Source organism: Megascapheus bottae, chromosome X (genome assembly GCF_031878675.1).
Source record: "Megascapheus bottae isolate mThoBot1 chromosome X, mThoBot2.hap1, whole genome shotgun sequence".
NCBI lineage: Eukaryota > Metazoa > Chordata > Mammalia > Rodentia > Geomyidae > Megascapheus > Megascapheus bottae.
This window is the reverse complement of record NC_143547.1, coordinates 5,220,122-5,238,466: the sequence shown is the minus strand read 5'-3', so window position 1 is coordinate 5,238,466 and position 18,345 is coordinate 5,220,122. Positions and strand designations below refer to the sequence as shown.

At 42.8% G+C, this 18,345-nt stretch overlaps 1 protein-coding gene across 1 annotated transcript in view; it reads right to left on the bottom strand.

Annotated features, from left to right (window-relative positions):
- The window catches only part of Txlng (taxilin gamma), a 62,043-nt gene that overhangs the window by 19,682 nt on the left and 24,016 nt on the right, over positions 1-18,345 (bottom strand). The window contains exons 3-5 of the mRNA XM_090325784.1: positions 14,019-14,110; positions 4,075-4,245; positions 511-705 (exon numbers count right to left, since the gene is read on the bottom strand). Coding sequence (XP_090181910.1) covers positions 511-705; positions 4,075-4,245; positions 14,019-14,110 — 458 coding nt within the window. The remainder of the gene's footprint in view (positions 1-510; positions 706-4,074; positions 4,246-14,018; positions 14,111-18,345) is intronic.

Genomic DNA, 18,345 nt, shown 5'->3' with positions numbered 1-18,345 from the left:
CGTCAATACTGGCACACATACAATAAAAAGAATTGTAGGGTTGGAGGTCAATGGTAGTGCGCATGCTCAGGAAGTGCAAGATAGCCGTGGATTCCATTCCCAGCACCACTAAAACAAGCAAAAGTGAAGCATCAGGAGAATAAGCAAAATTCTTTTGTAACAAGTAAGGTGAGGGGTCGGGAGGGTGGCCTAGTGGCAGAATGCTTTCCTAGCATGCAGAAAACCCTGGGTTTGATACAGGGTATCAGATATATGTGCAAAATGTCATCCTACAGTATCATGTGGAAGAAATACAGTTCATAACAAGTCTGCTAGAAATAATGTCATCTAGCCTAATCTATAGACTTGCAGGGCATTAAACGATCATTCTAACTAATCCTCTTGGTCATTTTTTTTTCTAGTAACTTCCCTTATGTTCTAAAAGGTCCTGTGGCAGTAGTTTTACTGTGGTAGTAAATGAAGAGGGTTTTGCTAGATGCACAGATGCCTAAACCAATAGAGAGTTGTTACCTCTTCCCTCAGTGCATACTGCTCGATGAGCTTCTTCAGCTTCTCCCCCAGTTCGATGTTCTCCTGTCGGAGTTTGGCATTGTGTATGTCATGTTGTTCCAGCTGGGTCTGGATTTCATTTAGAGTAATCTGGAAATGGGCTGTTGCTTCTTTGCGGCGTTCTTCTTCCTCTCGGGCCTGCTGTATATTTTCTTCCTTAATTCCCAAAATAATCTCTGTTAATAGTGAAGATCTATAGACAAGATACTCACAGAAGCAGCAGCTGTAATGCAGGTTTCGCTATTGCTGTCCTGACATATTGTTTCTGAGCTTTAGTTCCTTTTCCTTATGACTAAAAGGTTCCCATTTAAAAGCAAGCCATGGGCCAGGAGTTTGGCCTAGAGTAGAGTGCTGCTTGCCTAGCATGCACGAAGACCCAGGTTTGATTCCTCTGTACCACATACATAGAAAAAGCCAGAAGTGATGCTGTGGTTCAAATGGTAGGGTTCTAGCCTTGAGAAAACCCAAGAACAGTGCTCAGGCCCAGAGTTCAAGCCCGGGACTGGCAAAAAAAAAAAGAACTAGCAAAAAGCTGGGTGCTGGTGGATCACGTCTGCAATCTGAACAAACAACAAAACAGGGCTGGAGCTGTGGCACAGATGGCACAAACCCAGCACCATGAAAGTCCTAAGTTTAAACCCTAGTACCACAAAAAAGCCAGCCACTTTTCCCAAACAGTTAAGAGACACAACATCGGTTGCTGGTAGTTCATGCTTATAATTCTAGTGACTCAGGAGGCTGAGATCTAAGGTTCAAAGCCAGCCCAAGCAGGAAAGTTCAGCACACACTGATCTCCAATTAAGCATCAAAAAATCCTGAAGTGGAGGTGTGGCTTAAGTGGTTTAGTGTTAGTCTTGAGCAAGAAAGATTAGGGACAGTACCCAGGCTCTGAGTTCAAGCCCAGGCATGGCACACACAAAAAAACTTAAAAATAAAAACAAGTGACACAAACCATCTTGCTTATATCATTGCAAGGGTGATACAACTATCTAAAGCTTCTTCATGCTATCAACCCCCTCTTCACTGAGCACATAGAACATTACTTTAAATCGGCCCAAGAGCCCCTCCTCAGATTAATTTCACTGTACAGGCAAGAGAAAGACAGAGCTCACAAAGCTGCGGGTCAATGGTTCACACCTGCAATCCTACCTACTCAGAAGGCTGAGATCTGAGGATTACAGTGCAAAGCCTGCCCAGGCAGGACGTTTATAAGGCTCTTATTTCCAGTTAACCATTCAAAAACCAGAGGTCAAGCCTCATACCCAGAAAAAAAAAAAGCTGGGTGCCCGCGGCTCAACATCTGTAATCCTGGCTACTGAGAAGGCTGAGTTCTAGAAGATTAAAGTTGGAAGCAAGCCTATACAGAAAAGTCCATCAACTAGACTCCATCCCAGCGATGCAGAAGGTCATGCGTAGAATCATGGGCCCAGGCAAACCCTGGCAAAAACATAAGACCTTACTTGAAAAGTAACTAAAAGTCAAAGAAGAATGGTATGGCTCACATGGTAGAGCACAGCCTAGCAAACCTGAGGCCCTCAGTTTAAACACAATACTCCAAAAAACAAAAATGTATCAATAATACAACCCTGCTGAGTACCGGTAGTCCAACACTGTAATTGTAGTTCCTCAGACGGCTCAGATCTGATGATCACAGTTTGAAGCCAGCTGGGCAAGAAAGTCTTTGAGACTCTTATCTCCAATTAGCTACCAAAAAGCTGAAAATGGAATTGTGTCTCAAGTGGTAGAGCCCTGGTCTCGAGCAAAAACGTTCAGGGATAACAACCAGTTCAAGCCCCAGGACTGGTATGTACACACACAATCCTAACATTAATTCTTGCTAGGATCTGTGTGTGTCAAGACCTTTAGTGTCTACTCAAAATGACTTTTTTTTGCAAGTCATGGGGCTTGAACTCTGGGCCTGGGCGTTGTCCCTGAGTTCTTCAGCTTGACTAAACACTCTACCACGATCCTCAGATCTCAGCCTCCTGAGGAGCTAGGATTACAGGCATGAGCCACTGTGCTCACTCAAAATGACGTTTTGTGAAGGAAAAATACCATCTATTTTAATTAAGAGCTAAATATACCGAGTCAGGGCCGGGAGTTTGGCCTAGTGGTTAAAGTGCTTGCCTAGCATGCACGAAGACCCGGGTTTGATTCCTTGGTACCACATACATACAAAAAAGCCGGAAGTGGTGCTGAGGCTCAAGTGGTAGAGCTCTAGCCTTGAGAAAGTCCAAGGACAGTGCTCAGGCCCTGAGCTCAAGTCCAGGACTGGCAAAAAAATGTAAAAAAGAGCTGGGCATTGGTGGCTCATGCCTGTAATCCTAGTTACTCAGGAGGCTGACAACAGTTTGCAGACAGCTGAAAGGGAAGCCTGTGAAACTTACTAAACTACTAAAAAAATCCAGAAATGGAGCTGCGGTTCAAATGGTAGAACAGTAGCTTTGAGCAAAAGAAGCTCAGGCACAGTGCCCAAGCCCTGAATTCAAGCCCCAGGACCAGCACAGGAAAAAGAAGAAAGAAAAGAAAAACTCAGGCCAGGAGGGTAGCCTAGAGGTGGAGTGCTTGCCTAGCATGCATGAAGCCCTAGACTTGATTCCTTGGTACCACATACTCAGAAAAAGCCAGGAGTGGCCCTGTGGCTCAAGTGGCAGAGCACTTTCCTTGAGCAAAATTGTCCAAAGACAGTGCCGAGGACCTGAGTTCAAGTACCAAGACAAGAAAGAAAGAAAGAAAGAAAGAAGGACGGACCTCCTCAAAGTGCTACTTGGTGTACTCGAAGGCAGGCTTGGCCCATTGTTAAAGGCAGATTCCTTCTCATGGTTCTTCTCTCTGTTTCTCATTACCTGTGGATACTAACTGAACTCAGGATATATGCCTACTCCTCCTTTATAATACAGTATAGCTGTATTATCAAAGTACTCAGCATCCAAGAGCTAGATGTAGGCTAGGAGACAAAGGCAATTTTTTTTCCCAGTCCTGGGACTTGAACTCAAGGACTGAGCACTGTCCTTGGGGTTTTGTCAAGGTTAGGGCTCTACCACATGAGCCACAGCACCACTTCTGGCTTGTTTCTACATATGTGGTACCGAGGAATCGAACCCGGGTCTTCGTGCATGCTAGGCAAGCACTCTACCACTAGGCCAAACTCCCAGCCCTACAAAGGCAATTTTATCTCTCAGCATTTCTCCCTGCCCAGACTCACTGACTCAAGCCCCTTACTAGTTTCTCACTTCATCGCAGCTTTATGTTCATGGTTATGAGCTCTATTGATACACAGCAGAAACCTGGCAACTCTGAACTTCTTGAGACCAACAGATATAAACATCAGGATGTAGACTATCTGGAACCAAGAATGAGGAAACTAACTAAGGGGCTGTTTCTTTAATGGGGTAGTGCAACTTAGGAAAAAACATAATACACCAGCCCAAGCAGAGACATGGCTTCATTTCAAATAGGTGTAAGGTAGCTATAAAACCAGTTGAGTAAGTTCCTCTTCAAAAATAGAAAAACCAACCAACTAACCTTTAAAGTCTTATTGTGTCGTTGAAGTTCCCTGCAGAGAGACTCCAGTTTGCTTCTTGCCAAGATAGCCTTGCTGTGTTCACTCTGCAAGTGAACTTTCTCTTTCACAATCTGGGCTTGCTTCTTCTGCAGAATTTTCATTTGCTTCTGGACATTCCTGCTCTCCTCCAGCTAAAATTAAGAACTTTATATTTAGGACATATAGCAAAGACCTGAGAGTTAAAGCTGGATGAATTACAGTATGAGCTATATAGTCTTTAAAGTGCCAAATTCTGGCCTGGGCTACAGCTCAGCAGTAAAAGCATTTGCTTAGCATGAGCAAATCCCTAGACTCAATCCCCAACAAAGAAAAATAAGAAAAGAAACCAAGAAATAACAACAAAAAGCCAAATAGTGTAGTTTTATTTAAACTGTTTTATGTCGTCCAACCTCCTCTGTATTCTGGATGAAATAAAAAAGCAAGAAACTTTAAGGTGCATGGGAAAAAATGACCTTCAATACTTTTGTGATTTTCAGAATCAAATTAAACCTCAAAACTGCCACACTGACTTCCATGTTGACCTTGGGTCCTTGATTCACTGCCTTACCCCAAAGGCTAATAAGCACAGGTTATTTTTCCCCTTCCAGGCAGTGTAAGCTCTCCAACTTCCAGGTATAATCCTGGGTTTTGAAAGGGACACTTCCTGTTCCACAGGTTTTTGAAGGCCCACTGACAACACTACTCATACTCTGGGCTTAATTTACCCTTCTGAAAATGAACTGATGTGTTCTCGCTGAGACTTCTGCCAATGCTGAAAGCCAACACTAACTTAGTACAGTACCAAGGCCAGATATGTCCTAACTTGCTTCCTGAGGAACAAGCATCTGTCTAGATGATTTTCTGCATGTTAAAAGACAGGCTGAAATCCAAATATAAATTATGGAATTTTTTTTTGCAGTACTGGGGTTTGAACTAAGGGCATTGCACTTGCTAGGTTACTGCTCTATTACTGAGCCATGTCTCCCAACCTAAAACATAGATTTATTGGTACTTTATGGCTCATTATTTTCTTTAAAAAACTGTTGTTTTGGGAACAATATTGTTTTATTTTCCTAAAATACTACTCAAGGACTATAATACTGATTTGTAACTTAGTAAGCAGCACTCAAAAGTTCTTTGTGAAAACTGTAATTGTAAGTTCAAAGCAAATGATTATTTCAAGGTTAAAGCAACAGTATAGCTAAGATGGCAGCTATACTGATCTTTCTGTACTGAAGAAGGAAACGATGCTTAGTCATAACTTGAAGCACAGGAGTGCCACCTTGTGGTCTATCAAAATATAGCAAGCAGGCTAGAGGTGTATACTTCAAGAGCTTGCCTAGAAAGCCCAAAGGCCCTGACTTTAAACTCATGTACTAACCCCCAAACATGTACATGCTCCTGTGCGTGCATACACATACACACACGCACACAAGTATCTTTCAGACAATGTGTAAGCACACCTTTACTAAGCTCAATGTTGTGGCACACAGGTAGAATTCCAGCATTCAGGAAGCTATGGCAGGAAGATTCATGGTGAATTCATGGTAGGCCTGAGCTACACAGTGAAACCTTATCTTAAAATTTTAGAGGGGCCAGGAGTTTGGCCTAGTGGTTGAGTGCTTGCCTAACATGCATGAAGATCCAGGTTCAATTCCTTGTTACCACATACATAGAAAGAGGCAAAAGTGGTGTTGTGGCTCAAATGGTAAGAGTACTAGCCTTGAGAAAGCCCAAGGACAATACTCAGGCCCTGAGTTAAGCCCCAGGACTGGCAAAAAAGAAAAAGAAGACAAAAAATCTTCATTGAAATTCCTGCAGAATCATTGCTTGAGCCAGGCACAGTAGCTCACACCTGTAATCCTACTCAGGAGGCTGAGATCTGAGGATCATAGTTCAAAGCCAGCCTGGGTACAAAGTCTGTGAGATGGTTCTGTGGATCAAGTGGTAAAGCTCTAGTCTTGAGAAAGCCCCAGGACTGGCAAAAAAATACTAACAGGCTGGGAATATGGCTTAGTGGTAGAGTGCTTGCCTAGCATGCATGAAACCCTGGGTTCGATTCCTCAGTACCACATACACAGAAAAAGCTTTGGCTCAAGTGGTAGAGTGCTAGCCTTGAGCTAAAGAAGTTCAGGGACAGTGCCCAGGCCTTGAGTTCAAGCCCCTGGACCGGCAAAAAAAAAACCCCACTAATAAGCCAGATGCCAGAGGTTCACACCTGCAGTCCTCCCTACTCAGGAGGGTGCGATCTGAGGATCATGGTTCAAAGTCTTCCTGGGCAAAAAAATCTGTGAGACTATTATCTCCAGTTAACCTCCAAAAAGCCAGAAGTGACACTGTGGCTCAAGTGGAAAGGCACTAATCTTTATGCAAAAAAAAAGCAAAGATACAGTACCTGGGTCCTGGGTTCAAGCTCTAGGACCACCAATGTGGGTGCGTGCATGCACATGCACACACATACACACACACACCTTTTTGGTTTTACTTGTGACTTTATTGTAACTAGTGAAGCTAAGGCACAGAAAATTTAAACATCTCTAATAATTGACATACATTTTCACTTCAAATAGCCTCATGTGGTCAGAGTCTTATACAGCAAAACTTGAGATTGTTGCCCTTTCTTTTTTGCCACTCCTGGGGCTTAAACTGATGGCCTGGGTACTGTCCTTGGACACTTTCCTTAAGGCTAGCGCTCTGCCATTTGAGCCACAGAGCCACTTTCAGGTTTGTCTGTGTATGTGGTACTGAGGAATCGAACCCAGGGCTTCATGCATGCAAGACAAGCACTGTACCACCAAGCCTTACTCCTAGCTCGAGATTATTTCTTTTAAGTAAATATTTTATCATTTATATAAATTGATAGGACTGATTCATATTACTGATATATAGCTATGTGCAAGACTTGTCATTTTTTTTCAGTTAATGTCCAAGAAAGTACATATTTTAGGAATGGTGAGCTACATATGGCTTCTGCCATATATTCTTTATTTTAAAACACTTTTAATGGGCATTTGGACCATCTCCAGGTTTTGTTACTACTTACAGTGGTATGAACATTCTCATGTTTCCTGGTATAAACATTCCAGAATCTCTCTTGGTTGTAAACCTAAAAATGAGGTTGCCGGGAAATAATTTCTAAATGTGCAGTTCATATGGTATTGCCAAACTTATCCTATAATAGCTGGCAAGTTATAATTCCCAACAACAATGTGTAGGACAACAGGCAAAGCCACATCCTCCTCAAAACATAAGATCACATTTCTTTCTTTTTTTTTTTGCCAGTCCTGGACTTGAGCTCAGGGCCTGAGCACTGTCCTTAGACTTTCTCAAGGCTAGAGCTCTACCACTTGAGCCTCAGCACCACTTCCAGCTTTTTTCTATGTATGTGGTACGGAGGAATCGAACCCAGGTCTTTGTGCATGCTAGGCAAGCACTCTACCACTAGGCCAAACTCCCGGCCCCAAGATCACATTTCTTAAGTAATGTCACTATAATAGACATTAAGGAATCTCCTTGTGGTGTTAATTTATTCTCCAGACCACATTGAATATAATAAAACACCTCCCTTGTGATCATGGGTCATTAGGCTAAGTTATTCCTGTGTCCTTCCAATTCTATGAAGTGTCTGTTATATGTCCCTTGCCAATTTTCCATTTCATTGTCATTTCCATACTACTTGTAGTGTTGCCTTAAGTATTCTTGACACTAAACTTCTCTTGATTTTATTTGTTGGAAATATTTCCCCTAGTTTGTAATATGTTCTAATTTTCTTTTTTGTTGTTGTTCGTCATGGGACTTGAACTCTGGGCCTGGGCGTGGTCCCTGCGCTCTTCAGCTCAAGGCCACCACCCTATCTCTTGAGCCATAGCACTTTTGATTTGTTGGTGATTAACTGGAGATAAGTATCATGACTTTTTAGTGCCCAGGCTGGCTTTGAACCTTGATCCTCATATCTCAGCCTCCTGAGTAGTTAGGATTACAGGCATGAGCCACTGCACCCAGGTCTAACTTTCTTAAGGAATTTTCTGCTAAAGAAAAGTCTAAATTCTGGGCTGGGAGTCTGGCCTAGTGGTAGAGTGCTTGCCTAGTATGCACAAAGACCCGGGTTCAATTCCTCAGTACCACATACATAGAAAAAAGCCAGAAATTGTGATGAGGCTCAAGTGGCAGAGCTCTAGCCTTGAGAAAGTCCAAGGACAGTGCTCAGGCCCTGAACTCAAGCCCAGGACTGGCAAAAAAAGAAAAGTCTAAATTCAATAAAGTTAATTTGTACAATCCTTTCCCTGGTAATTCTTTTCATATTGAAAGAAACCTTTTATTGAGACAGGACTGGAAAATTACTGATTTTCAATCTAAATGGTATCTTAAGAACTTGAAAGCTTAACATTTAAGAATTTAATCCATTTAGAACTCATGTTGGGCATGGTGTATAAAGAACTAAATCCATTATTTCCCATAAGTGTAACACTTTTGTGTTCCCTTTCTCTTTTGGAGACAGGGTTTCTCACTATGTTGCCCTGGAAACATAATGGCTCAAATAATTCTCCTGTCTCTGCCTTCCCTAATGGCTAGGACTACAAAAATGCTAGTATGCCAAGCTGTAGTATAACACTTCTAAAAAAAGTTCTAGGGGCCAGGAGCGTGACCTAGCATGCATAAAGCCCTGGGTTTGATTCCTCAGAGCCATATACACAGAAAAACCCAGAAGTGGCACTGTGGCTCAAGTGGCATGGCACTAACCTTGAGCAAAAAGTATCTAAGGACAGTGCCCAGGCCCTGAGTTCAAGCCCCAGGACTAGCAAAAAATAAAAAAAAAATTTAGCCAGGCGCTGGTGGCTCACAACTGTAATCCTAGCTACTCAGGAGACTGAGATCTGAGGATCATGGTTCAAAGCAAGCCTCGGCAGAAAGAGATCAGAGACAGTGCCCAAGCCCAGAGTTCAAGCCCCAAGACCAACAAAAAAAAAGTCTATTGAGCCAAGCACCAGTTGCTCATACCCGTAATTCTAATTACTCAGGAGACTAAGATCTGAGAACCATGGTTCAAAGCAAGCCAGGGCATAAAAGTCCATGACACCCTATCTCCAATTAACCACCAGAAAACTGGAAAGGGAGCTGTTCAAAGTGGTGGAGCTCTAGCCTTAAGCAGAAGAGCTCAGGGACAGCACCTAGGCCCAGAGTTCAAGCCACATGACTGACAAAAAAAATTCTATTGACTGACAAAAAAATTCTATTGATATTCTGAAGATGTCAATTCTTCTCTAAACACATCTATAAACTGCAGGAAATGCTCTTTGATATCCCAGGATCAGAAATAATAGTAAGAGCCTGGCATATATCTGTAATCCTGGCTACTCAGGAAACTGAGATCTTAGGATTGTGGTTTGAAGCCAGCTGAGGCAAGAGAGTCTATGACACTCCTATCTCCAATTAATCACCAAAAGCCAGAAGTAGACCTGTGGCTCAAGTAGAATAATGAATCCCTTGAGCACAAAGAGGCTCAGGGATAGCACCCAGGCCCTGAGTTCAAGCCCCAGGTCCAGTTTAAAAAAAGGGAAAGAAGCCGGGTTGGGGGAGGGAGTGCAGTGGCTTACGCCTGTAATCCTAACTACTCAGGAGGCTAAGATCTGAGGAACAAGGTTCAAAGCCAGCCTGGGCACAAAAGGACCTGAGACTCTTATCTCCAATTAATCTCTAGAAAACAGGAAATGGAGCTTGGCTTAAGGGTAGGGCAGTAGCCTTGAGCTGAAGAGCTCAGGGACAATGCCCAGGCCCAGGAGTATGATGATAGCCTTGAGTTGAAGAGCTCAGGGACAGCACCCAGGTCGAGTTCAAGCCTCATGACCCACAAAGCAAACAGAAAGAAAAGAACAACCTGAGTACCAGTGGTTTTTGTGCCTATAATCGCAATTATCCAGGAGGCTGAGATCTGAGGTTCACCAAAAAGCTGAAAGTGGGGCTGTGGTTCAAGTGGTAGAGCACTAGCCTTGAACACAAAAGCTCAGGAATGGCGCTGAGGCCCTGAGTTCAAACCCCAGAATCCACATAATAAGAGTGAAATACACCTACGCAATCATACTTATGATTAATTACTAGTAGAATATAAATCTAAACAAACTGACTACGGAATGGCAGGAACAACAATATGAAATAATGTTATAGGATATTAATAGCATTCACCCATCCAATGCCATGATTTCTTGAATCCATATGACCTGGTCAACATGAAACAAGATCTCCTCAATGAATGGCCCCAATCACATTGATCTGAGTACCACAGAGGAGCGCTATACATCAGTGTAATAGCCAGAGTAATGGTGCAAAGTGACAGATACCACATGAGTCAAACAAAAACATCTTAGAACCCGTGCTTCTACAGGTATAGTGCAAGGCTTGGCAGCATCAGCTCTTAAACTGCAGATCCTCAGGGCCAGGACTGTGGCCTAGTGATAGAGTGCTTGGCCAAGCATGTACCAAACCTTGGGTTTGAATCCTCACTACCACATATATAGAAAAGGCCAGAAGAGGGGCCAGGAGCATAGCCTAGTGGTAGAGTACTCGCCTAGCATGCACAAAGCACTGGGTTTGATTCCTAGGTATCATGTGATACACAGAAAAAAGCCAGAAGTGCTGTTGTGATTTTAGTGGCAGAGCGCTAGCTTTGAGTAAAAAAAAAGTGTCCAGGTACTGAGTTCAAGCATCAGGACTGGCAGAAAGAGAGAGAAAGAGAGAGAGAGAGAGAGAGAGAGAGAGAGAGAGAGAGAGAGAGAGAGAGAGAGAGAGAGAGAGAGAGAGAGAGAGAGAGAGAGAGGGGAAGAAGAAGAAGAAGGAGGAGGAGGAGGAAGGGAGAGAGGGAGGGAGGGAGGGAAGGGAGGAAGGGAGGGAGGGAGGAAGGGAGGAAGGGAGAGAGGGAGAGAGGGAGGGAGGGAGGGAGGGAGAGAAAAGAATAGAAAAGAAAAGAAAAGAAAAGAAAAGAAGAGGTGCTGTGTGGCTCAAGTTGTAGAATGCTAGCTTTGAGAAAGCTCAAGGTCAGTAGCCGGGGTCCTGAGTTCAAGCCCCAGGACTGGCCAAAACAATGCATTTTCTCAAGAGTGAGTGAAAGGGTGACACTGTCCAAAAAGAAATGCATTTTTTACCTGATCACCTTTATAACAATAAAAAAAATTTAATTCAAACTCAGGGAATATGAATGTTCTTAAAGTACTGCATCAAGCAGCTATACTGTTACTGTTTTGCTAGGACTTGAATTCATTACTTGGGTGCAGTCTCTGTGCGATTTTGGCCCAAGACTTTAACTCCAGTTCTTTTTGGTGGTTCACTGGTGATAAGAATCTCATGAACTTTCATGGCTGGGCTGCCTTTCAACTGTGACCCTCAGGTCTCAGGCTCCCAAGTGGCCAGGGTTACAGGCTTCAGCCACCAGCTCCCAGCTTACAGTTTTGCTTTCTTTCCTTTTCTTCTCCCCACCCTTCCTCCTTTCCTCCTTTTATTCCTTTCCTGTTCTTATCCTTTTCCCACCTCTTCTTGCATGATTCTCATACAAATTGTACCAACAGGAACTGGCCTACAGCCATAGCTCATAGAAGCATTCCTTTCCTGAAGCTAGCAAACACAGTTATTGCCATCACTGCAGTAACCTGTGGCCCAGAAGAGTCTGGGCCACTAAAGTTCCTACTCCAAATAGTAGAAGGTGCCAGACTTCTGAGACTCAGCTCAACAGTGCAGATGGGGATCATTTTCTTAACTGTCATTTGTTGAGTAATAAGTCATTTCTTTGAGGTAGTCATTGGCAAACAAAAGTAATGGTTTATAATATTAAGCAACTGCTCTATGAGATGAAAATGCATAAAAATTATAATTCTAATAATTAATTTATATTTGAACCACTTATTGTAAAAGTTTCCACAACTTTTCCTTCAAAGTGTTCTGTTCCTTTTCCATAGTTCCGTTATTTTGGATTATTGAAACAGGGTCTTACAACATAACCCAAGCTGGCCTCAAACTCTCACCCAGGGGGGCCAGGAGTTTGGCCTAGTGGTAGAGTACTTGTCTAGCATGCACAAAGACCCGGGTTTGATTCCTCGGTATCACATACATAGAAAAAAAGCCAGAAGTGGTGCTGAGGCTCAAGTGGTAGAGCTCCAGCCTGGAGAAAGCCCAAGGACAGTGCTCAGGCCCTGAGCTCAAGGCCCAGGACTGGGAAAAAAAATAAAAAAACTCACCCAGCTCAACTGTTCTCATTCTTTAATTTAAATAGGAGGGCATGGCTTCTACACTGAGATTACTTTTACAATTTCACAGATAATTAATGCTATCTGAAAGAAATGCAGGACAGGACAAAATGATGAGGTAAATTTTTTGGCAGAGAAAAAAATAGCCTAGCAATTAGTAGATGTTAAATAAATATAATCTTGCCGGGTGCAAATGGCAGGAGCCTGTAATCCTAGCTGCTCAGGAGGCTGAGATCTGGGAATGGGGATGTGGCTCCAGGAGTAGGGTTGTGGCCTTGAGCTGAAGACAGTGCCCAGGGCCAGAGTTCAAACCCCCTGACGGACAAAACAAACAAACCAACTGGAAGTGGTGTAGTGGCTCAAGTGGTAGAGTGCTAGCCTTGAGCAAAAGAAACTCAGAGACAGTGCCAAGGTTCTGAGTTCAAGGCCCAGGATCAGCAAAAAATACATAGTGTATATGTGTGTGTTTTGAGACACAGTATTGTCTTATTAGATCATTTCATCTAACTCATAATTTCAATCAAAATAACCAATCTTTAACTCTAGAATTCCTGTAAGAAAACGTTGAATACAGCCTAGTATCTGTGGCTCACATCTATAATCTTAGTTACTTAGGATACAAATCTGTAGGACAATGGTTTGAGGACAGCTCAGGTAGAAAAATTCAATTTACTCCATCTCAAAACTAGAAAAAAGTAGGGAGGCAGATATGGCTCAAGTGAGAGTGCCAATCATAAGTAAAAAGGCCAAGCAAGAGAACAGATTCTAATGTTCAAGGCATCACACTGAAATTAAAATGCTTACTTTGAAAGAACTCTATAATTAAGTTTTAGAAAATCTATGCCAGAGTTGGGCACAGGCTCATGCCTATAATCCTGACTACTCAGGAAGCTGAGATATGAAAATCGCAGTTTGAAGCTAGCCTGGGCAGGAAGTTCATGAGACTCACATCTCCCATTAACTATCCTCAAAAAGCCACAAATAGAATTGTGGCTCAAGTGGTAAAATGATAGCCTTGAGCAAAAAAACTTAGGGAATCTGGGGTACTGGAGGCTCCTGCCTGTAATCCTAGCTACTCAGGAGGCTGAGATCTGAGGTCAAAGCCAGCCTGGGCAGGAAAAATTCATGAGACTCTTATCTCTAATTAACCACCCCTCTAAAAAAGTCAGAAGTGGAACTGTGACACCATGATAGCCTTGTGCAAAAGTGCACAGTGACAAAACCCAGGCCCTGAGTTCAAGCCCTCAGATTAATGTATATACATGCACACATGCACGCATGCACATGCACACACACACACACACACACACACACACACACACACACACACACACACAAAAGAAAATCTATGCCAGTCACGTTAGACCTGGTGGCACAAGCCTGGGTCTCCAACTATTCAGGAGAGAATCGGAAGCCAATGTAAGCAACAAAGTGAGACCACAACCTTGAGTAAAAAAGCAAATCTATAGCATATCTTAGCACTATTATGTTGTCTACATATGACCTTATAAAACCTAATTATGTAACCAATAAAAAACTCCAAAGACTCTTTTCTTCAGATTCTTCAGTTTTGGAATCAAATATTAATTTTACATTTTAAAGCTATATCAAAATTATATATGCAAAAGTTTATCAAGCATACACACATTCTGCCATATTTAATGTGGCCTTCATACCCTTGATTTAATACTCACAAGATCAGCATATTTCTTACAGAGAGCCGCCAGCTTCTCCTCTGGGGTTGAAAGGGTGTTTAGGGCTTGCATCAGTAACAAAACTTCTTTTCCTGATGAGTAACAAGATTAGAAGTAAGTCCCAGAAGAAGAATGAGATCAAATCTAACTTGTAAATTCTACCAACACTTCTCATGTTCCTAAATCCAGAGTAAAAGAGACCTAGATATACCCTATTTACCAGCCCAATTACTAAAGTAGGGCTAGAGGAATGGCTCATTATTACAGTACTTGCCTGCCAAGCATAAGACCTTAAGTTTAAACCCCAGTATGATCAAAAAGGTAAAAGAAAGCTATTTGGGGTACTGAGGGTACAGCTCAATGGTAGAGTACTTGACTAGCCTGCCCAGAGTTTGATCCTCATCCCCAAAAAAGAAGAAAAATAAGAGAGGAGGGTAAGAAAAAGAAAACTATTTTAAAATTTTGATCACGACTCAGACAATGACAGATGCTGGCAGAGTTGTGGAGGAAAAGGAACCTTACTCCACTGATGGTGGGATTGTAAACTAGTTCAGCCACTCTGGAAAGCAATTTGGAGGTATCTTAAATAACTAAAAATAGACCTTCCCTATGATCCCGCCAAACCACCCCTGGGCATCTATCCTGAACATCATAACCCAGGATATGATAAGGACATCTGCTCAGCTATGTTCATCTCTGCACTATTCTCAATAGCCAGGCGATGGAAACAATCCAGATGCCCTACTACAGATGAATGGATACACACACACACAATGGAATTCTGCATAGCCAGGGTATTTGCAGGGAAGTGGATGAATCTAGAGCGAAACATGTTGAATGAGACAAGTCAAGACCAAAGGAACAAAAGGTGCACGGTATCCTTAATATGTGGCTATTAGATTAAAACAGTACAAGAGCGAGGACTCAATATTTGCATTCCCAATGCTATGGACATGGTATTGGAAATATAAACACAACTACAGAGACATAAAAATCTATGACTCTGGGCCGGGAGTTTGGCCTAGTGGTTAAAGTGCTTGTCTAGCATGCACGAAGACCCGGGTTCGATTCCTTGGTACCACATACATACAAAAAAAGCCGGAAGTGGTGCTGAGGCTCAAGTGGTAGAGCTCTAGCCTTGAGAAAGTCCAAGGGCAGTGCTCAGGCCCTGAGCTCAAGCCCAGGACTGGCAAAAAAAAACTATGACTCTATACACATAATGTTTTATTACATAGATTAATATGTATCTATGACATATAAACCCTCAGCCTGATTTTAATTATGTTCTGAAATCTAAGTGCCAGTGATTGTATATAGATTCCTTCTTGAATACTTGTTTGTTAAATACGTCATTTGAAATATGATGTAAAAATCAATGTTAATAAATTCTTTAATAAAAAATGTATAGTTTTGGGGCCGGAGTTTGGCCTAGTGGTAGAATGCTTGCCTAGCATGCACGAAGACCCGGGTTCGATTCCTTGCCACCACATACTTAGAAAAAGCCGGAAGTGGTGCTGAGGCTCAAGTGGTAGAGCTCTAGCCTTGAGGAAAATCCAAGGACAGTGCTCAGGCCCTGAGCTTAAGCCCAGGACTGGCAAAAAAAATGTATAGTTTGAAAAAAAATTCTTATCACAGGCATCCCTTTCTGCTCCCCATCCTAACCCCAAATTTCTTAACTCCTTCACTGATTTCTAAGAACTCTCATTTAAGACTTAAAAATTCCCTTGCCTAAACACTGATGTCCAAGTTTACAAAGGGCAAATTACAAAGGACAGAGAATAATTTGACAAATACTGGTGATAGAGTATTCTTTCCTATGAACAATCTAAATACCCTAGATTCTGATGATTTACTATGAACACTAGCCTTTAGCTCAAAAGCTCAGGGAAAGCTCCCAGACCCTGAGTTCAAATCCCAAGAATAGCACCATAAAAGAAAAATCAAAGCCAGGAGCAGGTGGCTCATGCTTGTAATCCTAGCTACTCAGGAGGCTGAGATCTGAGAATCTGGTTCAAAGCCAGCCTGGATACAAATCTGAGACTCTTATCTCGAATTAATCATCACTAGAAAATGGGAAGTGGGGCTGTGGCTCATGGATAGGGCAGTAGCCTTGATCTGAAGAGCTCAGGGACAGTGCCCAGGCCACAGCTCAAGCCGCCCCCACCAAAAAAAAAAATCAAAAACAAAAATTATTAATCCAAAGCCAAGCACAGTGGCTCACATTTCTAATCCTAGCTACTCAGGAGGCTGAGATCTGGGAATAGTGGTTCAAAGACAGCCCCAACACTAAAGTCCTTGAGATTTTCATCTCCAATAAACCACTAATAAATCAGAGGCAGGGCTGTGGCTCAAGGGTAGGGTGGTAGCCTTGAATTGAAGAGCTCAGGGACAGTGCCCAGGCCCAGAGTTCAAGTCCCACAACTGACAAAAAACATCAATTCCACCAGAAGTATTCTGCACATTAGTGGGTGCAGAGACCCTCTATCAATCCCTCATCATTAGTTGTGCTGAAGCCACTATATAATCTGCTAAATGTCTCCCTAGCCTTACTTCTGTGAAGATGTGACTCCCCAAAAGCAATGATGAGCCATATGCTAGTAGCTCATACCTGTAATTCTAACTATGCTGGAGGCTGAAATCTGAGAATCATGGTTAAAAGCCTTCCCTGGCAGAGAAGTCCATGTATTTCTTATCTCCAACTAACCACTTAAAGCTGGAAGTGGAGCTGTAGCTCAAATGGTAGAGTGTCAATCTCAAGCTGACAAAGCTAAGACAGTGTCTAGGCTCTGAGTTCAAGTCCTAGTACCAAAGAGAAGAAAAGCAAAAGGTGCCCAAAAAGCAAAGTTAAAAATAAATATGCTGGGCTGGGAGAGTGGTCAAATGGTAGAGTGCTTGCCTAGCATGAATGAAGCCCTGAGTTCTATTCCTCAGTACCACATGCACAGAAAAAGCTGGAAGTGGTGCTGTGGCTCAAGTGGTAGAGTGCTACCCTTGAGGCAAGCCCAAGGACAGTGCTCAGGTCCTGAGTCCAAGCCCCAGGACTGGCAAATAAATAAATAAATATGCTGGGCTGGGAATGTGGCTTAATGGTAGAGTGCTTGCCTAACATGTGTGAAGCCCTGTTCCATTCCTCAGTACTACATAAACAGAAAACGCCAGAAGTGGTGCTGTGGCTCAAGTGGTAGAGTGCTAGCCTTGAGCAAAAGTAGCTCAGAGATTGTGCTCAGGTTCTGAGTTCAAGCCCTAGGACTTGAAAAAAATAAACAAGCGTAGTTGAAATGATAAAGTAAAACTACAAATTTGCTGAAAGTAGTCATATCAGTTGGGTGCTATAGAAAAAAAAATGAACCAAACATCTTCAGCACAGTACTGAATTCCACATCCTGAGCATGCGTGGCTTTTTTTTATTTTTTGCCAGTCTTGGTATTTGGTATATATGCTGCTATTGGTGTGGGGATGAGGAGTATGAACTTTAAAACTTAAACTTTCTGGGGCCGGGAGTTTGGCCTAGTGGTAGAGTGCTTGCCTAGCATGCATGAGGCCCGGGTTCAATTCCTCGGTACCATATACATACAAAAAAGGCAGAAGTGGAACTAAAGCTCAAGCGGTAGAGCTCTAGCCTTGAGAAAGTCCAAGGACAGTGCTCAGGCCCTGAGCTCAAGCCCAGGACTGGCAAAAAAAAAAAAAAACCCTCAAACTTTCTGTTTGGTTTTTAGGATGCTAGAGAATTTACTTTTTTGCCACTCCTGGGCTTGAACTCAGGGTCTGAGCACTGTCCTTGGACTTTCTCAAGGCTAGAGCTCTACCACTTGAGCCACAGCACCACTTCCGGCTTTTTCTGTGTACGTGGTACCAAGGAATCAAACCCAGGGCTTCATGCATGCTACTTCATGCTTGCTAGGCAAGTACTATACCACTAGGCCATGCTCCTAGCCAGGACATTTACCTTTGAGAGGGAATTACATAACATGCAATTCATCTTTTAAAAAATCTTCAGAAAAGCTGGGTGTCAGTGGCTTAAGCTTGTAATCCTAGCAAGAGGCTGAGATCTGAAGATCACAATTCAAAGCCAATGCAGGCAGGAAAGTCCATGAGATTCGTATTTCCAGTTAACTACCAGAAAACCAGGAGTGTTACTGTGGCTCAAAGTGGTAGATCACTATGCTTGAGCAAAAAGCTCAGGCACAGTGCCAAGGCTCTGAGTTCAAGCTCCATGACCAAAAATAAAACAAAATCTTCAGAGACACGACCTTACTGTCTTGTCAAGTCAGCCTTGAACTCCTGGGTCGGATGACTTTGCTCTACAGCCTCCCACATAGCTGGGACT